The sequence below is a fragment of the Ochlerotatus camptorhynchus genome, unplaced genomic scaffold (assembly GCF_037179485.1).
Source record: "Ochlerotatus camptorhynchus isolate MF236.1 unplaced genomic scaffold, CSIRO-AGI_Acam_v1.1 ptg000434l, whole genome shotgun sequence".
NCBI classification, from domain to species: domain Eukaryota; kingdom Metazoa; phylum Arthropoda; class Insecta; order Diptera; family Culicidae; genus Ochlerotatus; species Ochlerotatus camptorhynchus.
Window position 1 is genome coordinate 5,050,826 of NW_027040920.1, and position 25,938 is coordinate 5,076,763.

Genomic DNA, 25,938 nt, shown 5'->3' on the forward strand with positions numbered 1-25,938 from the left:
ACCGAGTTTTCCAGTTGTTCAAAAACCCAGTTAAATTTTACCAACTTTGGTGATCTGAATTCAGTGCGTGCAACTTTTGTTTTTAGTTTAATTTTTAACAAAAATGAAATTGGGTTATTAGAGGAATGCTAAAATCAAAACCGCAAAAAATGTTATCTTCCATTTCATTCTTAGACTTATCAAAATCTAACACCCTTAAATACTCTGGTAAAAATGTTAAAATCACAGGTATACAAATTAAACTATAACTTGCAAAATCGGAACCTAGATTAATTTTTAATGCTGTGAGTTAAATGAATTGAGTACTTAAGGAGGTTAGATTTCCGATAAGCCTTTAGTGGGAGTGACACTAATGAAGACTGCACATTGAAGTCAAAACCCGTATGGATACCAACCTTCATTAAGTGGAATTAAATGGAAGATATTATTTTTTGCTAAAAATTGAATGAGTTAAGCAAACTAAATCCACCGACCCGTCATAGTACACATTCATCTACGTCCTCAACTGCATGAATAACAATAATGTATATAAGAATTCTCAAAATTACACTTGTTGTTATCTGATGACTGACGAAAAATGAATGAGATTTCGACAAAGTGAGACATAGTGAGAGTATATTCTTTCAGTGACAATGTCAAAAATAGTTTTGTCCATATCGCATAAAATCGTTCAGTAACAATGACAAAACACAGCACTTCCACGGAGACTTTCAAAACCGAAGCTCACAACCGTCAATATGAAGAGTTTAGGGCCAGAGTTCAATGTGGTAGATGTTACGGTCTGGTAGAAAAGCCAGTTCTCGCTCAGAGAACAGAAACTGGTCAAGGTCAGTGATACTGTGCTTCTAATATATTTGAAAAATTTCTAGTGATTCGACTTTATCACAGTCTGCATTTGCTGAACAGGATCCTCATCTGATCAGCGCTGCATTTCCATAATCAATGAGTTTATCACAATTTGACATCATCAACCAACATTCGATCGCTGCCTTCTCTGACATCTCGTATTTGAATTACTTTAAAAGTTATCGCCTCACGTGTTGAAAAGAGCTATTCTGATCTCACTTCACCATGATAAGTGTATCTGAACCATTATGTTTAGTAAAATTGGTTAAAAATGGATGTTGCGCTTTTTGAATAAGAGATTTGGATGGAGCATCTCCCCAACGAGAGCATTTCAAAGCAAAGAATAATAAACAAAAAACACAATAATTTCCGCGTTGTTACAACCTTCGCAGTGGGAATATGATAAAAATATTTCAACGCACATCGTTGATTGTCTGCCTGGAAAGAAAACCGAACACTGCAGAAGTACCCGGTGCCCATTGGTCCATCACTGTTTGTGTGCCCTGAATACATTTAAAAACATGTTATTCAACTTTTCCTTTAAATCCTGCAAGATTACCATGGTGTCTCATTTCATCCGTTCAAGGTCAGTACCTAAATTCAGGTTTTTTGGTCGAACCTGATTTTCAAGAATAATTATATTCTGAAATCCACGTCGATGATTTGAATTCTTAGAAGGAATTTATTTGTTTCACAATTTCTACTCTACTCTACTCTAGAAACCATAAAAAAGTCCGGAAATATGTTCCATTTTTCCCCCTTAAAACAAGTTTCCATCTGCCGTCCACTTCCTGGTACACATCATCCAGGAATGCAATCAACAATCAATTTTGGCACCGATATAGGAAGTATCGATTCCAGTTTTCCTCGCATTTTGACCATCTGTAACCTTCCTGGGTCGCATAGTAGACCGCACACACACAAACACACACACACACACACACATACACACACGACACTAGTTTATCTCTTTCTCTCACCACGCGACCGCGAACCTCGCACCAACCAACAGCAAGAACAGCACCGAACCAGACCTGACTGAAACCGACTTTTAGTTAGTACACCGCAGCAGCGAGCGCATACTTAACTTTTCAACTTAGTCCGTGTGCACTAAATCCACGACGAATCCTCCGTGCACACCGCACCGGTCCCGTTTGGTACATTCCCGTTCGTCGCATCACCATCGTCGAAGTCGCCGCGCCGTCGGTTTTCGATCGTCGTCGCATGCAAAACCCAACCCAAAGCCCATTCTCTCCTGCTGCAGCCCGAGACCGAGACCGAGACTGCGTCTGCATACGGGGTAGGTAGGTAGGTAGGTAGGTATAGAAGGTGTACATAGGCAGGCCATCAGCGAGTGAGTGAGTGGCAGTGGCTGCTGTGGAAACGAGAAGGTAGGTGCCTATGGCGTGTGGCTGGCTCGGTGAAATGCCATGCGGCTGTTTGTTGGTTGGCGTTGTATCGAAATCACCTTTCATTCTGTGATCGATCGTACCCGTAGTTAGTCGCGCATTGGGTCTCGCTGTGCCAGTTCCTCAAAGACAAACTCCGTCGTCGTCGTCGTCACCGTCGTTGTCGTAGCCGCGGTGTGGCCACTGAAAGGGATTTCGAGAGGTTTTTGCTTTCGATCGTCGTTATTGTTTGCCAAGTGTGTGGGGTAGTAGAAGAATAACTATTTTTTAGGTGAGCCGACAAAGCGATTGCAACGGATTGGATTGGTTTGGGTTGGATTTCGTGCAGGTTTGCCACGAAACTAGAACACGGACCGCGAATTTGAATTGTGTTATTTTACCTAACGTTGAGTGCGCAATATTTGTGGTTTTGAACTTTGTCGTTTTCTTGTTTGGTGGTGTTTCAGAATGAATTACAGACTGTTTGTGTGGTTCTGCCTCCTGGTGCCGCTGGTGGCGTCATTACCTCAGGATGAAGGCGTGCGATCGCTGCTGCTGCGGAGGGGACGCCTTGGAACGAAAGGTCAGTTGCAACCATTGGGTAATGGTGGGTTTTTGGGTTTGGGGTTGAGTTCTTCGTGTTGTAATCCTCACGTCACTCATATGCACACTAACTCCTATCATCAACTTCATCATCACCATCATCATCATCATGATCACCATCCTAGACGTAATCGCCATATTAATGCAAATCATGTTCAGCATAATTCACGCTTATCTCATCATAAATCCATCGTTGATAACCCGAGTGGCATACAAAAGAGGCATGGCAATGAAGGCTTAACTGACGCACAAAGGCTGCTTTTAGACACAGAAATCAGTAACGTAGCAGAAAGGCACAACCATCAGTTACGACAGCTTGCCTTCGGGAGTTTTACGTCCTTCGGTGATCATTTTCTCGATAACCTGAAGAAGAGTAACGCTGCGGTAAGCTTTGCATTTGCTCAAACTGCGGACACCCCCAGTAGTGACAGTGCTAGTACAGTCAGCGAGATCCCGTTTTACGACGAGGTCGACGACGATGCAAAATCAGCTGCTGTTGCTGGTTCAGGTGGCACCACTAATAATCATTCCAAGCCCGCACGGCCAGCATCACTAACACTAGATCAATCGGCAAACAGGTTTCCAGGCAAAGTGTGGGGTGAAGGTACCGAGTCCAAGTTTGGGCCAATTTTGGAATATGTTTTACAGCGAATTCAATCATTGTTTTCAGTTTACAAACACGAAGACCAGAGTCGACCTGGTGTTCCCATGGCGGATGCCATAGAAGCAAAATCCGAAGAGACCAAGTCCACCGATGAAGCTTCCACGACAACCAGCACTGTAGCTCCTGTCCTTAAGAAAGGTGTCCATCCTCTGCTAGGTCGCAAAAAGTTTGCGTTTTCTCCAAAAGAAGCCAAGACCAAGGCCACTGAAGAAGCTGGAACTCCTAGCACAACAAAGAGAACCACAACCACCACTGAATCTAGCGACAGTTCCTCTCCATCTTCAATAGCCACTCGACGAACTCGTCCAACTCGTCTATCTCCGGTAGCTCGGGCTACCCCCAGTAAGGCAGCTCTTCCTCCCCGTACTCCAAGAACTTCAACCAAGCGGACAACCACCGCTGCTCCGGAAGAAACCACCTCGGTAACCTCTCGTACAACCAGACGCCGCGGTGGACGTCCTACTCGTCCATCTGGGTCCCAGTTCCTAGCATCCAAGACTTCCACCATGACCTCCACTACCACCACAAGTACGACCACCACTGCTGCCCCCACCACGACAACCACCACCACCACCACCACGACCACTGCCGCTCCACCAAGCAGCAGTTCGACGACAACAACTTCAACAACCGCCTCCACCATAGCAGCGGAAGCCAAGGCACCAACGGTTGCTTCTTCCCCGGAAGACGCATCACCGTCCTCTGGAACATCGGCATCGGAACTGACGATACCGGCACCGGCTTCGACGGCTGCAGCTCCCACCGCCATTAGCAGCAATACGATTCCACTGACAGCCGAAGCCACCGTCGCTAGCGAAGTCGTTGTCAAAAATGTGCCTCAACCGGTCGAACCGGCTCCGGTGGTAGAACCACAGCTGGACGATGACGTGGCATCTGCCCAATCGCTAGCTTAAATTTCTCTCTCTCCTAGGATGTTGTAAGGAAATCGTGTGTGTCATTAGAATGTTGGATGATTAGTGAAGTATGAAGACGCGTCCAAGGCAATGGAGGAAGTAATTCAGGTGTCAACCAGGGTTGTTAATCTATAACCGTCGATAACGTCTGCAATGGGGACTTTGCATTGTAGACGTTATCGAGGGTTATCCATTTACAGCCCTGGTGTAGGATTTGAAGTAGCTTTGAGGTTGTTGAAAACTTCGGTGACACTTGTTGTACTTTTCCTGCCTTTGACAATTGAGTGAAGATGCGTTGCGTGTGATTATTTTTAATCACGTCTGAATAAAACTATTTTGGAAATATGTTAATACTTAAAACAGTTTTCTGATGGATTTCAATTTCTTCGAAATGACCTTGAGTGGGGATCTCTGAGGGAAAGTACCAATGGGATTAAACAGCTTTTCCATCACCCAGTAGGGAAGGTGAGCCAGTTTCGATTCTAGTTAGTGAGCATATTTATTTTTCACATTTTATAAAATAGAAATCGCCATGTATTTGTAGCAACTAATATCATGAAATTTAAGTTAAAAGCTTTCTTAATAATCATTGAAATCACGCTGATTTAAAAAAAAACTAACTTTTACTTATAATGAGAGAGAGAAGGATTAGTATTTTCCATTTAATTCCACTACTTTATTTGCTTATTCTTGACAGATACGCGTATTTCGTCTACAATGTACTAATACTCGACTGAAAAAAAATCGCATTTACCGAATATATATTAACACAGGTACATTTTCACTTAGAAACTAGGTAAACTTAAATTTAATTTTTTATAAGAACAGGTACTCCGCTGCTTACTCGTTGATGTGTCCTAGGTAGCAACTTGAAAAGCCATGTGTGTCCGTTTCCTTGATCCCTGTTGAGTAAAGTTGAATTACGTTGTTTGTTGATCTCGAGGCTTTCTGCAACATCCAATTTCCATGGTGTAGATACGGTTCGTAAAATCGTGATGTCCTCCGTCGATAGCTGGTGGTCATCTGTGAAGATGTGTTCTGCAACCTTTGATTTGAAATCATATGTTAGGCCTTTTTCCTCTTGCTTTTTGGCCTTATTAACCTCCGCTATATGTTCTTTAAATCTAGTTGCTAAAGTTCTCTTGGTTTGTCCTACGTATACTTTGTTACAATGATTACAGCTTATTTCATATACACCTGGTTTATCTAAAACATTAACTTGGTCTTTAGTGGATCCTAACAATGATTTCAACTGGTTATGTCTACTGGTGAAAACTAAATCTAATCCGAATTGTTTTAACTGTGGTCTAAGCTTACAAGTAATATCTTGATCAAATGGAACGGACACTTGTTTCAATGGTTCAGGTGCTGCGGTGAGGGTTGTAAATAATCTCCTTTGTAGAATTCTCGCTTTTTATCGATGATTGCCTGGATTGTCTTGGATTGTCCGTTGAGTCTTGCTGTTTCGAAGATGTACTGTAATTCCTTAACCTTTCCTGTATCGCTGAGTGGAAGAGTCTGCATTCGATGAATCATGTGGTGAAAGGTGGCCATTTTCTGCTGGAACGAATGGTTGGAAGTATAGGGGATAACTCTTTTGGTGCTTGTTGGTTTCCTGTAAATTTCGTATTCAACCGAGGAAGATGATGACGATTCCCTGATGACTAGAAGATCGAGAAATGCGAGTTTCCCGTCTTTTTCTACCTCGTGAGTGCTTTGATATCCTTGTGAATTCTGTTGATCTCATCTAAAATTTGTGGAGGGCTTCCCGTTTTACTACGCTGAAGATATCGTCAACAATCCTCCACCAACGGTTTGGTAACAGTCCTTTCTCCTTCAGGGTTGTCTCCAAGTTGGCCATGAAAAGTTCACACAACCAGACGCCGCGGGGATAGGGGGTTTCCCATTGGGGCTCATTTCGTCTGCTTGTAGAAGTTACCTCGAAAAGAGAAGTAGTTCTCTTCCATACAAAGGCGGGTCAGCCTAAGGTACGTCCGAACCTTGTTTCTCCATGCTGCATCCTCTCGTTGTGTTAATAGCCAGTCCTCCAAATGGTTGATCGCTTCCTTGACCGGTATGCTGGGAAAAGAGCTGTAACTTTTACTTATAAATTTATAGAATTACAAAACAAAATGAGTTGCAGCAAGGAGCTGTTCACTAATCACGTGTACAGTTTACATGGCCAAGGAGGCTGGCAAGTGTCAACGATCCTTAAAAAATTGAAGGTTGTGTCCAAAGCACAACCGCATTGTTGACGTAGACCTACGAGATTGTTTTGCTTTTCCATTGAATAATATATAAATGACAAAATAAATGGTTATGCAATTTTATTGAATATTCGAAACCCTTGATATTTTTGACGGATGGACATTGGATGGAACTTTCATTAGAATTCACTTGAAATTATCTTTCTAATTCCCTTAGCATTCAATACTCTCGGAATTTCCTTGAAGTTCTCATAAGAACTCTTTTTACATTTTTCTCGGAATTTATTTTGAATATTCAGTAGGAATTAACCAGTATCTTACATACCTTACTATCTCTAGAATCCATTCTTAAATTTCCTCTAAATTCCTTTGGAATTTTATTCAAAATTATCGAAAAAGGACGAGGACGAAGTAATTTTTTTTTCCAGTTCATCATCGAAATTCACGGACTTGGTGGTGATTTAGAATTTCCGGATTTTTCCCGATTTCTCGGTTCACTGGTCACCCTGTGCAGAGTATACAATAGGTCTTACCAATCTGAATAACATTACTAGAGATAGCAATCTCATATTAGTCGACACACAGAAAACGAAACTAACTCAGAGAGTGAATAGCTTTTGCTCATTCGTAAGGATACATTTCTAAAAGCGTTAGTCACTCAGCGCATGAGTAACATACGTAAAAGTGACTCACTCTCTGAATAAGATTCGTTTCCAGTGAATGCAGACTGCTTAAGCAAGCCCTTTGAATCAAATGCTACTAGCGCTGCATGGTGAGTGGATTCTGAACTAAGAGGTCAATCATGCGATAGGTATTGTCCATCCGAATAACTACACTGAATACAGAATCCTGCCTTGCAGTCAAATTAAAACATGGAATTCGATGCAAATTGCACACTGAGCTTGACTATCCAATATCCAATTTCTAGCCGAGATGGCAAGCTATATACATTGAAAACGAATATTACTCAGAGAATTTTGATTGATTAGCCTTCCTGGATCTTCGTCTTTGTTTAATTTAACATTCTACTAGTTTACAGAATACCCATTTGGGGGTGTGTTTTGTTTGAATTAAAAAAAAAGGAAAATCTACCTAACTACGAGTATAACTTAACCTAACGTGCTAGATCAAGTATGATCTGATGATTTGATCTCAAACAGGTGTCTCTGAACCTATCCAGGATGAATACTCTCCGTTCTTCTAATGTCTGAATTTCATCTCAGAATTTCTAGTCCGCGGGGGACTGTTTAGGATCATCCTAAGGATCTTGTTCTTGATCCTTTGGAGTTTGAGGTGATGGCATTTGGCGCAACTCTCCCAGATTGGCATCCCGTATTCTATTACGGGAAGGATGATTTGTTTGTAGACAGCAAGCTTATTTTTCAGGGATAGAGTAGACCTCCTGTTGATGAGTGGATACAGTGATCTTATTTCGACCATTCCACCACTGTGCCGGTCAGGCAGATCTTATTATGCTCCAACGGAACAAGTCTGGGAGATTTAGAGTGTGGTAAGATGATGACCTGGGTCTTTTCCACGTTGATACGGATCTTCCAGCTGTTGAAATATTCAGACGTCCAGGCCTCTCTGAAGTTTGGCAGTCAGAGCTCCGATGACCCTACTCTTGTAGACGATGGATGTGTTATATGTGAACAGAGACAACCATCCTCCATCAGGGAGAGCTGGCATATCGGAAGTGAACAGGATGAATAAATTGGGGCCAAGGATGCTTCCTTGTGGAACCCCGGCATCGATGTTGAAAGCATCCGATTTGATGCCATTCAGAGAGACTCGGAACGTCCTGTCCAATAGATAGTTATTTATTATCTTCACTAGGAAGATTGGAAGACCGTACTGCTGCAATTTGAACACCACGCCATCATGCCAGACATTGTCGAACGCTTTTTCAACGTCCAACAACGCCATGGCAGATGTTTTCGAAACAGACTTGTTCCGTCTGAGAATGTTTGTTACTCGAGTCAGCGAACGACCTTTCCGAAAACCAAACTGTTCCTCGAGTAACAAGTTGTTTTCTTCGGCACATCTTAGGAGCCGGTGATGGAATGCTCTTTCGAACAGTTTTGATAACCCTGAGAGAAGGCTGATTGATAACTTGAAGGAACGGACGGATCCTTCCCAGGTTTTCGGATTGTACTCACTTCCAACACAAGGGAAGTAGTCAAGTCGGAGGCACAGATTAAAAATCAGTGCCAGATGATTTTAAAATGTGCAACTCAAGTGTTTGAGAAACGAAGAAACGGTTTGACAAGCGTATCGTTGCTCTTCTCCTCCCTTCATTTCATTGGTGAAATGGTAAGCGATCAACCGAGCATTGACTTCGCTCATGTGAGCATGTGCTATGTGTCGTTTATTCGATTTGTGCTCTATTGTTGCGTCCGTGTTTGGGATTTTTCGTTACATATCTGAATTCAGATTTTTTTTAATGTGACCCCTAACATAGAAATTGAAGACGTAGTCCTACGTCAAAAATTAAAAGTTTTGGCAGTAGACATTATTGAAATGAAACTTTCTTCCATTGCTAACAGCTGCATTGAACTCACGCTGATTAAAAAAAAAATCAACTTTTTACTCAAAGAACTACAAAACAAAATGAGTTGCAGCAAGGAGCTGTTCACAAATCACGTGCACAGTTTAGATAGCCAAGGAGTTTGACAAGTTTCCACGATCCTTAAAAAAAACCTCTGGGAGGGGTGTCTAACATTTCTCAAAGACTGGTTTGTGAATAGCCCCTAAAATCATCCCATTCGAAAACCAAATGAAAGGTACAATATCCGTACTCCCGTGTATTGGGAAGTCAATTGTATTTTATTTCTATATGAGTCATTAGTAGCACAAAGTGAGAAGATGTATAGCCCAAGTCTAAGTTCAAGGTTGTGGATGGTGTGAATAATAGAAACAGGTAGATAGCTAATTGTTTCGAATTAATTTATTTTAAAATGATCTCTCTACTTTATCGCATCTATGGAATCTTTTATTCGCAGCTGTTGTAGTTTTTCGTTGAGTTTCTAAAAGGTGAAATGTGAGACCCAAAACAGTATCTTCTAAATAACAAACAGTCTGCATTACAGCCGAAGACCTCCCTTCCGGTGGTTCCGATGGAATCCGATGACAGCGTTTTCAATGCATCCAGTCTTCATCAAAGGGTCGGGATGCTTAGAGAGGACTGAGTAGTTAGTCTTGATGAGTTCAAAACCGGTTACACGCACTTCAATAAGCAGAGCCATGATTTTAAGCAGAAATCCTCAGAGCGAGAAATGAGCGGGAAAAATAAAATACAATTTGGCAGCAGGGTTTTGTGTATCGATTATGTTACAACCCTTGCCAGAAGTTAGCGGTTCACATGACTTTTCTTTCCGATTCGATGTATGTGCAACAAAATCATTTAGTGTATCGCAATATTAAAATTAATCAATAGAGTTATAATATTATGTTTGATTCCAAAAACTAGTTGAATTTGAGAAGTACACAAAAAATAAAGATGATTGAATTTCTATTCGATTCCAATACTCTCAAATTTGATCTAGTAAAAATAAGAAATCCTCGGACAAACTCTAATGGGAATGTTCGATTGGCTCAGATTTGACAGTTCATTTGACTCAAAACAGTCTGTTTGCTCAACTCTCCCTCTGAGGATTTCTAAATCTAAGCGATTTGCACTTCTCAGCAACGTCCTGGGTGGCCAACATAAAGGCGGCTGGTGAATCAGCATCCATCGGTGAGATCTAGCGAAAACTGGACTTCTTTCTCGAAGGTTTTGGTTTTGGTGTTTCATCCAAATCCGCTAGTAAATGACGAACAATATTTAAGTCGTTTAGCTTGGGTACGCAAAGAGGAGCTTCTCTTAGCTCAGTCGGTAAAAGCGCAGCTAGAAAGCAAGACCATGCTGGAAGCGGTTGGGTTCAATTCCCGGTGCGGTCTCGGAATATTTTGAATTGGAAAATTTCTCGACTTCCCTGGGAATAGAGTGAGAAAAATAGCCCAAGTAGCACACTTCAGTCACAAACATTTTTGCAGTAAGTTGATTGCGACTGAAATAAGTCACATTGATGTTACCTCAATTGTTTTGCGACAAGTGTACTTAGCACCAGGAATCGTCTGGAAGTGATGTGCGGTATAACCTCTTATACCGCACATCGGTCTGGAAGCACGTGCACAACTCAAAAAATGCTTGTGCTGTGCGCTATTATTAGTCTCCTGCGCTATATTTTTTCGAGAGTAGGAGGCCAAAGAGACCACCCAAAAATTTTGATCGACGTTTTTCTTTTTCAACTAGCAATAATCGCACCTCGGTTGTACCTTATTGGTTACAATCGCCACTGCACAAAGTGATTTTTTTTTTAGAGGGTGACGTGTGATATGGGTAAGAGCGCTCAAATATAGGACATAGAGAGCACAAAATAAGCAGAAGATTAGCTCTTTCCATTATAAACCTAATGCAAAAATGGTACTGGCTTAGAAACCTTTAAATTTATAAAAGGAAAACTAAGTTGAGGGCTGCCGCAAAGTCCCGGTAGGGACATAACAAAAAAACAAAGAAGTAGAACGCAAAGCTTGATGAGAACCCCCGGTGCCGTGAAAGAAATCATTAGTCAATTACATTGGGTTTTACATTCAAGGGGTTAGAAGACAACCAGTGCAGGGAATGAAAACCACAGATTCAGATAGAGATAGTGTATTTTTGATTATGTTACCCTCATGACCAGTACTAACCAAAGAATCACAACGAGCAGTTCTGATACGAGAATGCGATTATCATTTTTGTTACATATCATGAACACATTTCGAAAGAAGCTGTTCCTGGCAAAGTTTTTCAGATAACCAAAACCTTTCAAATCTATGAAAGATAAGGTCAGAATTGTGCCACTATGCGGCACTATAGTGCATGTGAAATTTCAAACTGTGCTATATCTCATGATCCTGGCTATGTAGAAAGTTGATGTTTCCGGCAAAGTTGTTCAGCAAAACAAGGCCATATTCATGAGTATGTAAATAGAAGCTCACACATTTTTATTTATTTCCAAAAATGGAATATCTTACAAAACTAAAACAATGATCAGTTCATAAACACACACATCAGGCAGAACACGTTATTTAAGTTAAAAGCAAAAAGGCTGAATTCAAAAACACAATAATTAATAACTGATCCACCGAATAAAATTTATAAGGTCTGTATCCACATCAATCCGGATACCTTCAAATCACTGTAGCTTTTGAAATATTGCACGTAGGAGTGAAAAATTTCGCTGTGGTAAAGCTGGGAGACATTGATGAAAAAAATTATGATTACTGTTTACATTACATGCTTAGTGTTCAAGATGGCGGCGAATGAAAAACACGTGTGCGAGCGGAATGTCACCTGGTTTTGTCCAAAATTCAAAACATCTTTTAGTGCTGAAGTCGTATACAGTAAAAACAGTTCCAAATCCCAACTACAAACAGAATTTGACAGAAAAATCACGGGCTCGACGTTTATACTGAGAATATTTGACGAAATTTTCATGCGCTGTTATAGACGATGAAACTTATGCCCTGGGAGATTTCAAGCAGCTTCCAGGGCTGGCTTTCTATTCTGCTATGACCAGAAATGCTACAGCTGAGTATTTCAGGACGAAAAAGGCATCGAAATTTCCCAAAAAATACCTTATTCGGAAAATAATTTGCACATGTGGCCGAAAGAGTAAATAATTCGCCACTTAAGACACAATCAACAAGGATATTTACCAGAAAGAGTGCCTGCAGAAACGATTGCTACCCTTCATCAAAAGCCACAAAGAAAACCCTCTGTTTTGGTCCGATTTGGCATCATGCCTTTATGCTGAAACTGTGATAGAGTGGTACGAAGCAAATCAAGTGAATATTGTACCAAAACCACAAATCTGCCAAATTGTCCAGAGTAACGTTCCATCGAGCGATATTGGGCTCTGATGAAGCGGAAGCTTTCTGGAAAGAAATAAGGAATCAAACACTTTCAACAAATATGGACAAAGACGGTCACTACGGTATCTGAGGATAATGTACAAACTCTAATGGATGGAGTTGAGCGCAAAGTTCGAAAAAGTTATGCAAATACCGAACAACTTTGTTTTGACTTCGTGAACTTTTAAATCATATCCCATGAATCTGGAATAATTAACTACAATTGAAAAATAATGCAAAATTTATGTTTTACTTAAGTTTTGATTTGCCCGGATTATTGTGGATACAGATCTTTATTGTAAAGTTCACATGGTGGCAACACTGTAGAAATAAAATATCTGACCTCCGCATTTGGTTGTAGTAAAAGATTGAAGGATCAGGTCTTAAGCTTACTTACAGATTGGATAGTTTTGAACAACATTCAAGAATAGACCAACATGTTATATCGAGGCATTTTAGTAAAATGGATGATTAAAAAAACATATAGATAAACTTTGAAATTCAATTTCTCCTAAACGAAACACACTTTTTTTCTCGATACGTAATTCTTTTGTAAAAAAGGCTGTTTAACACTTTGGCGTCATCAAAATAAAAACAAAGTGGGTGCGTCTTGAGATATTTCTCCAATTCTAACCACCCTCTGTTCGGGTCATAATCACTGCTGCCAATACATTGTTCTTTTGTGATATGTCCGTGTTCTTTGTTTACCTCATTACTACGGAAAAATTATGAGGTATTCGTTTTAGATACAGTTAAATCATACATACTTTTTCTTCTCTCAAGAAGCGTCTCAATTGTGATGTTCTGCAATATTTGACCTCTGGGACCTCTCCAAAGATGCACCCTCTCATCAATCAAACATGAATCCTCATTCAATAGTGATGTTCTGCATAATTTGAAAAATTCTGGCTTCTCTTCATATATGCTTCTCTCAGAAACCAAAGTAGGTCTTCATAGTGAGAAAACCAAGTGATGATACTGATATTTGATCATGCATCGGAACCCTGGTCTGAACCTTCCCGTGTAACGAATCTCAAGCTATACTTTCATCGGCAAAGTTGTTATGATCATTAACATTTGTGGACATGGTGAACATATCAGCTAAAAATTCATTAAATGTTAGCTTGTACATCCACCATCCTGAAGCCCTAGGTAACAAAAACATTTTTGTTTGCGACAGCATCTTCTCAGGTGGTCAGGATCTCGAGATAGAGCACGTAATAGAAGTCCGTTTACCCGTTAGTGCTGCAAAGCGAGGGAATTTTTAACTAACTTGGCCACCATGTAGAAGGTCTTGCTGAACAACTTTGCAGAAGACAAAAATTTACTCAGATAGTCAGGATCACGAAATACCGTTAACTTTAAAATTTATCATGCACAATAGGGCCGCGTATCTGCAGAGTTTGGAACTAATTTACTCATCCTATCAGAACAAGTTTTCCGAAGACAGCAGCTTCCCAGCTGGTTAGGATTGCAAGATATGATATAATTTGAATTTCACATGCCCACCAGTACCACATATTGGCTGCGTTCTGAATTATTTTATTCACCATTTGAAAGGTTTTGGCAATATAAACAATACTGCCAAAACTTCCTAGATAGTCAAGTTCTCATGATATCACACATTTTAAAATTTTGCATGCACACTAGTGCTGCCTAGTGACAGTATTTTGAATCAAAATTCAGAATATCTAAGCAACTTTTCCAAAGACAGCATTTCCCAGCTTGTCAGGATTTCGAGATTTACTCTAAGCTGGAAATTCACATACATACTATACTGCATGATGGTAGAATTCTGAACTTATCTGACACGGGGTTAATTTTTAGACTAGGTTTTTCAACTGTTGATTGGTGGTGTATATGGATTTCGGCAATGCAGTCCGGCGAAATCAAATGAAAAATTTTCAACTGCCCAATGTTTCAGCCGTTTTTGACAGCCTTCTTAATTTCCCCTGAAGAAGGCTACCAAAAACGGCCGAAACGTTGGGTAGTTGAAAACTTATCGTTTGATCTCACCAGGCTACAAAGCCAAAATCCGTACAAATATGAGTTTATAGTTCTAACGCCGCTTGAGGTTGACTAGCTATATTTATCTAAGGACTGTTTAAAAAACAGACAACCAAAATTGACTGTAACATTTTAATTTTACATTGTAATTTATTGCTTCTTTGGGACATATATGATCCAAGCAAAATAATGCAATGCTTAAATTAAAGATATAAAAAAATATATTTACAGAATACTCCATTCGCTGCCAGACTGTTGAACAGTACAGTCGACGTTTTTCTCTCACTCTCTTCGTTCGTTTGACGATTGCGTTGTTCCGTTTATTCTAGCGTTGAATAAAGACGCTCGCGCTGACCCAGCCATGCGTAAAAAATCGCGTAGTGGCGCAAGTGCCGGCAATCCCGGGAAACGGTCTAGGCCTGAAGACAACAGTGACGGTGCGACAGCTGCGAAGAAGCTGCTTGACAACAATCGGTTTTCCGTTCTGAAGGACGGTGCAGAGCCGGTGACGGAAACAACAGGACCACCGAAGAAGGATAGAATGCCGCCCTTCTTCGTGAAGGGCTTCCCTCCCGGGCTGCGGGAAAAAATAAACTTCTTCATCACGCAGGGCGTCCGGTGCACCATCCAGCTGTGAACGGAAGGATACAAACTGATGGTTCCAGCGTTGAAACTTTACAAGGCGGTACAGACCATACTGGATCAAGCACTAGAGTACTTCTCCTACGACACCGAGGCTGTTAAGCCGTTCAAGGTGGACTATACGACATGGACACAGGTGTCATCAGATGGTCCACCACAGTCAGGCCGTCAAGTACCGCGACCAGCGATACCTGGTTCACCTTGAGAAGAACTCAATAACTTTGATGGACCTCCAGGGAATCCGCGTCCTGTTCAACATAGTGGTGAAGTGAAAGCGATACAAGCTGGTCAGCCGTGGAGTCATCCAATGCTCGAACTGCCTGCTGTTCGGGAATGGGACGAAGAATTGCCATATGGTCAGCCACTGCATCAAGTGTGGCAAACAACACAAAACCGACGCCTGTGACAGACTCGATGAAGCCGATCCCATTTGTGCCAACTGCGGTGCTGCTTACAAAGCTAAAAGCAAGGCCTGCCCAAAACGCGCCGAGTACATCGAGATCCGGAAGAAAGCATCGCCGAGAAACCAGCCCGGCCGCAAGAAGGTGCCGAAAATGAATGATCAGAACTTCCCACCGATTCCACGTCGACCGATTCCAGTGCTGCCACAGCTGCCACTCAATCAACGATTGGCTGCTGCTTGTACCGCTGCTACTGCTGCTCAAGCTCAAACTACAGGAGCCCCTGCAAACTCAGGTCAACAGACGACTGCTGCTCCACAGCCGCAGGATCTCCCCACAGCCCCTGGGCTAAACTGATGTCAGGATGGACCGTCCCTACCGCAGCCCGAAATCAACAATGGTTCTTGGTTCACCGCAGCGGAACTAATGATCATCTTCCTCAAGATGCACGACATTGCCGAGACCATCAAGAACAAATCTGACCAGCTCCAAGCTGTGGCTACCTCGCTCAAAAGCAAAATTATCGGGTTCGTTGACTTCACTCACCTGAAACCGGAGATGAACGTAATTATTCCTGGATTCCGGTTCGTGAGGCTGGCGTGCACTCCATCATCGACATCTTTGTCAGCAACATAGGAGACAACATCCCGCAACCTGTGACCCACCAGCAGCTGAGTTCGGACCACTATCCAGTGGTGGTCAAAGTGGGCTCAACCGTCCAAGCTCATTCCAAGCTTCCCGACGCAACTATCATCGTGTCAGCTGGGATCAGTTCCAACACTGTGTCGACTCCACTGTCGACTACGATGTCCTTCCGGAGACGCCCGAAGACGTTGACCGGTGTCTGCATTCCATCGAGGAGATGATATCCCGCGCCAGGGAACAACACGTACCAGTATCCAGACAGGTGAGCAATACTCTGAACCTTGACCTGATCTACCAAAGACCTTATAATACTCCTTAACACCATCCGAAGGCAGTACCAACGCTCTGGTCTGCCTGTCCTTAAGACCCACTGTAATCGCCTAACAAAACCAATCCAAGCCAGGATGGTGGACCTCAGAAATCAGGATTTTGCTAACAAGATCCGTTCTCTTCCAGATTGTGCAAAGCCTTTTTGGAAACTAACCAAAATTCTTAAAAATAAAACAATAAATATCATTCCATTCCACCACTGACCTCACTGGATAAACCCGGCGACCCAGTGATTCATCTGATAACTGATGAAGAGAAGGCTGCCGCGATCGGTCAACCTCCCATAATCTCGAACTGAACATCGTCAGCCCACACGAAGCTGAGGTTGCTGAAAACGCAACCAACCTTTATCAGATTCCCAATATTTTTTCCAAGGAATCCGAGATTACGGCTGACGAACTGTTGGCCTATATCGAATCATCTAAAAACATGAAGGCCCCAGGTTTCGACAACATCCTGAATGTAGAACTCAAACACTTGAGTTTCAGATTCTACCACCATCTGGCGCTGATTTTTAATCTGTGCCTCCGACTTGGCTACTTCCCCTCTTGCTGGAAGTCACCTAAAGTCATACCCATCCAGAAACCTGGGAAGGATCCGTCCTCTCCTTCAAGTTATCGACCAATCAGTCTTCTCTCAGGGTTATCAAAACTGTTTGAAAGGGCAGTCTACCACCGGCTCCTAACATCTGCCGAAGAAAACAACTTGTTACTTGAGGAACAGTTTGGTTTTTGGAAAGGTCGTTCGACCGTCCACCAGCTGGCTCGAGTAACAAACACTCTCAGACGGAACAAGTCTGTTTCGTAAACTTCTAGCCCCATTCTATTCAACCTGTTCACCTCCGATATGACGGCTTTCCCTGATGGTGGATCGTTGTCTCTGTTCGCAAATGACACATCCATCGTCTACAAGGGTGAACCTCTGAATATTTCAACAGTTGGAAGATCCGTATCAACGCGGCAAAGACCCAGGTCATCATGTTTCCACACTCAAAATCTCCCATACTTGTTCCGCCGGTGAATAATAAGATCTGCCTGAACGGTACAGTGGTGGAATGGTCGAAAAAGGTAGTCTACCTCGGCGTAACACTAGACAGCAAAGCTGATTTTCAAAACCAAAACCAAGTGTAACATGTTGATAAGATCACTGTATCCACTCATCAACAGGAGATCTACTCTATCCCTGAAAAATAAGCTTGCTGTCTACAAACAAATCATCCTTCCCGTAATAGAATACGGGATCCCAATATGAGAGAGTTCCGCCAAATGCCATTACCTTAAACTCCAAAGGATCCAGAACAAGCTCCTTAGGATGGCCCTAAACAGTCCCCCCTCGGACTATAAATCCTGAGATCCACCTACTGGCTGGAATTCAGACATTAGAAGAACGGAGAGTATTCATCCTGGAAAGGTTCAGAGACACCGATCTGATCAAATCATCAGATCATACGTGATCTAGCACGGTAGGTAAAGTTATACTCGTAGTTAGGTAGGTTATCACTTTTTTTCAATTCAAACATAGCATACCCCTAAAAGGGTATTCTGTAAACTAGTTGAAAAAACGCAAATATTAAATTAGGGTATCAAATTAAACATATATGGGTTTATCAAGGTTGTCCATGGGATCCTTTTCCTGCACTTATATAAAACCCCTCAGGTAAAACATATCATCCTTTGCACTTGTCAGTTTACGTAATTAGAACGCAATGTGATAAAAAGTGTATTGACGAAGTTAATAGTCATAACTAAATTTATTTTAAGTGGGGGAATTTACGTATTCTCGGCAACCTAAGCAGCAACCTTCTTTCTATAGCCTTTTTCTCTATGGAACGCACACATATGCAGTATTGGTTTGTTTACAATTTTTTGCTGCCAGCTGCTCTAACAATTTCAGTCGAAAGAATTGTCAAAAACTGTTTTGAAAAGCTTTTACAAAGCTCCAATCTTCTCTAGTGAGAGCGAATATTGTCGGCAACCAGTTTTTCTTCGGCATGTAAATCTGCTGTTCTATTATCGGCTACTCGAAATCAGCTACAATTTGTAGTGCGTGTGTTGCATTTCAAGAAAACCTTGCTAGACTGCTTTTTCTCAGTGGTAAAAATATAGTCAAATTGAAGCTGAAAGCATAAAGAATCGTTTGCATGCATTCAGCGAAGTGTTTTCGTAAGAAAATCCAGTGAAAATAGTGTTTCAATGTGGGTTGCCGAAAATAGTCTGTCATGCCGAAGCCGTCATTTCCCCTGTTTCAAAATGTATGTATTCAATTCAAATTTAATGAAAAATTTCACTGAATAACTTAAACCTATAGTATTAGGGAGAATCAGAAATTTTTGGATATTATTGTAAATTTGCTCAGTGTTCACTCGGCTGTCGACAGAAGCAGGTCACTTTCGATGTGTGTCACGCGATCGTTTGTGTACTCGGCAGCAACCATTGTGTGGTTCTCCTCATTGTTTTTCATGAGCAGTTCTTTCGGTCGATGCGTCGTTGACTTTGGAAAGCAACCGTTTCGTGATGAGTGTGTTAGTGGTGACCACGTTTTGCGTCCACTGCTGCAATGAAAGCACTCTGCTCCCATTGACGATACTGCCATACAATGAAACCGCTGGAAGCGGATCCCGTTTTGATGGAGGAGGCTTATTTGATAGCGGAAGATAAAGTGTTTATAGTGTTATATTGTTTGACTTTAGTTTTAAGATGTTTTCTGTGGTGAACATGAATCCTTGGATCTGTAAAGTTAATTCGATTGAACCTTATCAAATGAATTAATAAACAAACAGTGAAGTTATAAACGCTGAACAAAATCGTACAAAATTACAAATCTACAAAATTAATATTTATTAAGTTGGTGTGTAGGTACCATCTTAAGATGAGCTGAAATATAAAAAAAAAATATTTGGCTTGACACAATTGCAAAATTCATCTTAGTGGTAGTATAAAAATTTAATTTTAGAGCACATGTGATATACATTTTCGTAAAAATTACCTAATACCTCAAATGCATTGCATAAACTGAACATTCCTTATGGAGTGATTTATTAGAATCAAACAAACTCAATTGTTTTTTAAATGGACTGAGCGAAACAATTTCTGAAGGAATATTTTTAGCGCGGGAGTCTTTGGAGCTAAATGCGCAATGCTGGAGTGTCAATATTTTTTAAAACCATTATGGCCATTATTTCATTATTCTTAAGTATCCAGCAGTATGCGTGTTTTTAAACTCTTGAGAGTGGCTATTTTTAATAAAAACATTAACGGTTCTGAGTTCGCATGTGGAATTTTTCCATTAGTTCAAAGAATGCGATTGATCCCTGTAAGTTGTGACTCAGGTAAATATCGTACATTCAAACGTATTTAAAAAAAACCATATTCCATCAATTATGAAAGTATCCTCCAAAGTAGCTCGTTAAATCCGGTAACGTTCGCCGTGATGATTTAGAAAAAGTTGTTGTTATTTTTGTCCTAATTAAAGCAAGAGGTAATGAAAACTAATACCATGCTATTTTACGCTCAACATCAATTTCAATAACCGAAGAAGGTAGGTCAAAGCACTCGGGAATTCCAATCACCAAAAAAAAACATACACAAATGGGAAAGGACAAAAAATTAGCAGCAAGCAATCAATCACACACATACAGCAGATCTTCCACCAACTTCCTGGTGAATTGATTAAACAACGATAAAACAGTCACTGAACCGATGGACCGATCGCCGATCGTGGCGTTCACATTCTGTGTTACCAGCAGTGGATTTACCTTTCGCCACCGAAAACATTACACGACATGACCCAGCCGCTCATTAAATAGGAAATGGCATTGATTTTGAGCCTGTTTTTGTCTATTTATAGGCGTGTTTCAATCACAGCACAGTGCAGCTTTGGCCGATCACGCCATCAAGAGGAAAAAGTGCGGTAGCTGGCTGGTGATCCAAGAGAGAATGGCCCGGCTCGGATACCGAAATAGATTAGTAAAAGGGCGTTGGCGGGTGTTCCATCGACTGAGACGGCTTTTCGACGGTTCGGCTCTACTTCGATGGGTTTTGTTAGTTCGGGAATGCGCAAACCATTTCGAAATGCCGTTGATTCATGTGACAGACACTTCACATTTTGAGACGATTTAATTGACTTTACATTGACATAAACATTGGGGCAATTTGGAATTGTACTGGCTTTTTCAGTATTCTGGGAATTGAACGGTTAATTTATCATTGCCGGACGTTGCGGCCGGTATTTATTTGGCACTTTTGAGTATGCGCATGATTGACTGCCCACGGTTGCTAACCTGTTATTGCCAGATCAGCTGTATTTACACAAAGAACCAATAGAGGATGCTGGGTGAGAGGGTTGGGTTGGGCTGCAAGCATCACATTTATGAAATAAATTGGCACAGAGTGTATTAAGAAATATCAGTTACCACCACTTTTAATGGGCACTGACGTAGTGGTATAGACATTTTAGTTTTAATTTTATAACTTAAGAACTTAAAAAAAAAGATAGAAATTATTTCACGGTGATGTACGGGAGAGAAGTTTGGAATCATATAAAAAGCTCGAAATCACTTCGGAAAGTACTTAAGAACAGTACTTCTAAAAGTACTGAATTGCTTCAATTCAGTTTGAAAAAACTAAATAACTTATGAAAAGTTCTAAATCACTTCAGAAAGTACTGAATCACTTCAGAAAGTACTGAATAACTTAAGAGTCACTTCATAAAGTTACTTCAGAAAAGATCGGAAACACTTCAGAGAATTTCCAAATCACTTTGGAAAGTACTAAATCATTGCGGAAAATTAACTTCGGAAATAATTGAATCACTTAATAATGCAATGAATCACTTCAGAAATGTTCGGAATCACCTCGGAAAACACTGAATATCTTCAGAAATGTTCAGAATCACTTTGGAAATGTTCATGATCACTTAGGAAAGTACTGAATCATTTCAGAAAGTACTTAATTACTTCAAGAAATTCAGAATCAATTAAAAAGTATTTAATCACTTAAGAAAAGTTTGAAATCACTCCACAAAGTACTGAATCACTTCAGAAAAGCTCGGAATCTCTTCGAATAATATTGAATCATTTCAGAAAATTTCGGATTAGCATTGAAAAGTACTGAATCATTCTAGAAAGTTTGTAAATATTTCCGCAAGAACAGAATCAAATCGAAAATAATTGATTATCTTCAGAAATATTCGGAATCACTTCGGAAGTACTGAATCTCTTCAGAAAGTTCATAATCACTTCGGAAAGAACTGAATCACTTTTGAAAAGTTTGAAATCACTTCTGAAAGTATTGAATCACTTCAGAAAAGCCCGGAAATTATTTGGATAGAATTGAATAGCTTGAATGACTGAAAATTTCTTAATCTTTTTAGAAAATTCTTAATCTTTCCAGAATGTTTAAATCGCTTCCGTAAGTACTGAATAGTTTTGGAAATAACCGAATCACTTAACAAAACTGCGGAAAGTACTGTATCAAATCTGTTAAGTTTGCAATCATTTCCTCAAGAACTGAATCACTCTGTAATAATTGAATCACTTCAGAAAAGTTTGGAGTCACTTCAGAAAAATCGGAATCACTTTGGGGTGGACAGAATCATTTCAAAGAAGTTCTAAATCTCTTTTAAAAGTATTGAAACACATTAGAAAATTTCGGACTCAATTTGAAAAGTACTGAATAACTGCAGAAAAGCTTCAGAAAGTACTGAATCACTTCGGATAATACAGACATAATTTAGCATGAGAATGATTAACTGCTCGCGGTTGCTACTCCGTTATTACCAGATTACCGTAATACACAGTGAAACAACTAACGATGCGTAGGACTAGCATGCATCTGTAATGTGCCAAAACCGGTGATCTCATACTAACAGCGCCGGCCACGTCCAAATGTAGGCTAATTAGTGAATGGATACGTGATTCTCACTTTGTTGGAAACCGAGAAATCCTCCTCACTCCTCCTCCTCAGGAGTTTTTCAACAGGATTCACTTAAGGGAGTATTGATTCTTATCGCTAGGCCACATTAGTACTCAATTGTGACACATCGAAAAATTTCTTGATTTTGGCAGTAAACTCTCCACAACTCTATGTTCACTAGCTCGATATCGAGTTATAGAACCATAGTAAACATAGGTAACCGCGTATGAGATTCTTATTCTATAACTCGATGGGCCCTCCAATATCGAGTTGTATAGAGTGCAGTGTAGTTGTGTTTCCAAAATTGAGATCTATCTGTACTGACATAACATTGCATTAGGATAGTTTAGAATTACTTTGGAAAAGTTCAGAATCACTCCAGAAAGTACTGAATAACTTGAGAAAAGCTTAGGACCACTTTGGAAAGCACTGGACCATTTCAGAAAAGCTTAGCAGGTACAAAATCAAATCGAACACTACTCAACTTTTCAAAAGTTATAAATCACTTCGGGAAAAAATTGGAAACACTGGATCCATATATTTAAGCTCATAAAATATTTAATAGCTTCAGAAAAGCTTCAGTTCAGTAGGGAAAATGTTGATTCGCTCAAGGATGGACTGGCTTCAGAAAGTGTAATATTTTCTTAATGATTTAATACTTTCTGAAGTAATTCCACGAGCTCTTGGGATCGACTGAAACAAGAACCTGATTGATTTTGACTATATGTTTAGTTTTACTTCTGCGTAAAGTCAACGATTTACATAGTTGAAGATGCTAATTTAAAATAGCAGACTAAAGTGGTAATTTTTATACGATAGATGGAGGAGATGAAAGTCTAGAGTTGATAGTTCCATTCGAGTACGGCAGTGTGAAAATTGCATATAGATAGTAGATAGCGAGCTAGGACAACTTTTAAGGAAGGTACAGATCGGTTTTTTCATCTCTTCATCCAAACTCTTTACTCTCCAAAGGGGGAGTTTAGTAAAGAGAGATGAAAAAACCGATTTGTACCTTCCTTAAAAGTTGTCCTAGCTCGCTATCTACTATCTAGATGCAAAAATTACCACTTTAGTCTGTTATTTGAAATAAGCATCTTCAACTGATTGATTTGATTTGTGTAGCTACAATTGCGTTATTGACACACACAAATGCTCGAGGAGTTTGGGATTCTACTTTTGATAAAATTAGCAAAAGTTGGGTTCACGTGGTTTCCTAGATAAAAGTTTCCTTTACGAAAGTAACGTTCTTGTACGAGAGCCACATGGGATGTGCCATTAAGCATTAATTTACGTAGATTTATCATTGCTGTTCTATTATGCTGTAGATTGATTTATGCTATCTTAACAGTAATCATAATTGATAACTATGCACAAATCTACCACCGCCAGCATAAAGTTAACAGTAACGTAGAAAGCAAATTGGTAATCATTTGTTAAACGCCAGAGGTATTCTGAGTTGAACGCAGTATTTTTTTTTATTTAAGTGTCATCATATCCATAATCTTGCCTTATTAAGCCTCGTATTTAAACTTAAGAAGGGTGACCGAGTGCCTCGAAGAAACAAAACTCCGTTGCGCCATTGCTTTGGTTAGCGCAGTAAGGGCTTCATACTGTGGAAGTTTTGATTTGGTTACTTACTAGTAGTTTTGGGAACTTTGGAGCCCACGAATGTTTAGGAAACTTTTTAGAAATTGTTCAAGGTATTTTCTGAAATTTTGAGAAAGTAAAGTATGATATGAGATATATAAGAAAATAGAAAATATGATGTTTGGAAATGTTGACAGAACTTTTGGAAATGGATCACAATTTCAAGAAGTAAGGATACAGAGACTTTGTAGATGTTCAAGGAATATATGTATGAGCGATTTTCCGAACCTCGGGTGTTTATTATGTGGCAAATTCCACCTTCACCACCTGTACAGTACGGTGCTGCTCATCATGCAGCATCGATAAAGTGTAAATGTTTTGCAACGTACCATATCAACTAGATAATACACTATTTAAAACAACGGTCGTATCGTTATTTAAGGCAGATTTATATTTTAATGGCGCAGGTCAATATTGGGTGTGACTACTTAGCTCACATTTTAAGAATAAAGCACTGGCTACGACAGTCAAAAACGCATCGAATGTCGACTAAACGGACTTTATGCATTTTTTTATAATACCGCAACTTTATACTACCTAACGAATAAACAATTTTTATACTAAATTTGAATTCTCTCTCTTTATACCAAGCTATGCGTTGGTCAGGAGATATACGATTTAGCGTAACTTTTATACTATTTAGATTTGAATATTTTTATGAGTGTACAATGTGGGTAGGAGCACACAAATAAAGCACAAAGGTAGCTCAACATAGTCACAAGTCAATCTCATTCCTTTACAAACCGCTTCAAAATCAATGTAAACATAAGCAATATTTTGGATGTTTGTTATATAGTAGTTGCTTAAGCTCATTGCACGTCCCTTTATTTATGATCCACAGATGCATATGTTTACTAGTCTGTGCTTTGTGCTCTTCCCTATCCCTGGATTGATGCTTTAGCCCACCATCGCCCTACCGTTAATACGGAACTGCTGAAACGTATGGCAGAGCAAGTCTCGCTAGAGAACGTAAATATCCGATCAAAAATGCAAGGGAACTATACGGTTGGGATCAGAAGCGAAACGAGGAACAGCTGACTAAAATTTTATTTTGTTATGCAACTACTGAAGAATATGAAATTTATAATCAAGAGCTTTACGAACCATACGCAAGAACTATAATGTTCAGGGAATTCAAAAATATCATTAATTTATTCTTATTTCAGCAAATCAAATTGAAGTTAGACAGTTTTCAAGCTGTAACGATGGAAAGAACTTTTTTATATCATTAACCGTTATGTGATCGACAAAAGGAGCACCTTTAGGAGCTCGACAAGGGTACCCGTGTACCCACAAATTGAAATACTTGCTACTGCGGCCAATTTAAACCAATTTTGAATCTTTTGGCATCATTGGTTTCAAAAACTTATCTTCTTTCTGAACATTGCCAACAATGTCCATTCGAAATCGTCGGTTTCCCGAAAATCCGGATTTCCTGTATAATGTTCCAGAACTAAGCATTTTCTTGCCACTTTCGCTAGAATTTACGAAGGAATCGATATCAAAGTATCAGAATCTCTTTCAAGAAACAATTTCAGCTATCTTGAGGAACAGTTTAAAGTTATTTCCGGAACGTCCATTCTGGAGCAGGTTCCCGTAGGGCCTCTAGTGGCCATAGAAGTGATTGTGAAGAAACCCCTACAATATTAGTATCAAAATTCATGACTTTACAGCAGGAGACTGATTATCTGTCAAATGAAAATTTGGACCATGTGTTGGATATTTTTGTAAAAACTTCAGTTGAAAAAACACAACTTTTTTGTCCATCATTCTTCCATCATGACCTGCAATAGAT

At 40.1% G+C, this 25,938-nt stretch overlaps 1 protein-coding gene and 1 pseudogene across 2 annotated transcripts; one reads left to right on the plus strand and one right to left on the minus strand.

Moving 5' to 3' along the window:
* Positions 1 to 2,173: 2,173 nt before the first annotated feature.
* Positions 2,174 to 4,775, plus strand: LOC135711565 (uncharacterized). 2 transcript variants are annotated; one of them, XM_065234436.1, is made up of 3 exons: positions 2,174 to 2,237; positions 2,702 to 2,817; positions 3,508 to 4,775. In XM_065234436.1, exons 2-3 carry the CDS (start codon positions 2,703 to 2,705, stop codon positions 4,413 to 4,415), a joined length of 1,023 nt encoding a protein of 340 aa, XP_065090508.1. In that variant the 5' UTR covers positions 2,174 to 2,237; position 2,702; the 3' UTR covers positions 4,416 to 4,775. The 2 variants fall into 2 exon arrangements, with proteins under 2 accessions (XP_065090508.1, XP_065090509.1); XM_065234437.1 differs by lacking the exon at positions 2,174 to 2,237 and adding an exon at positions 2,504 to 2,526.
* A 6,089-nt stretch (positions 4,776 to 10,864) lies between these two features.
* Positions 10,865 to 10,971, minus strand: LOC135711740 (U4 spliceosomal RNA; annotated as a pseudogene).
* Between the last annotated feature and the right edge of the window lie 14,967 nt (positions 10,972 to 25,938).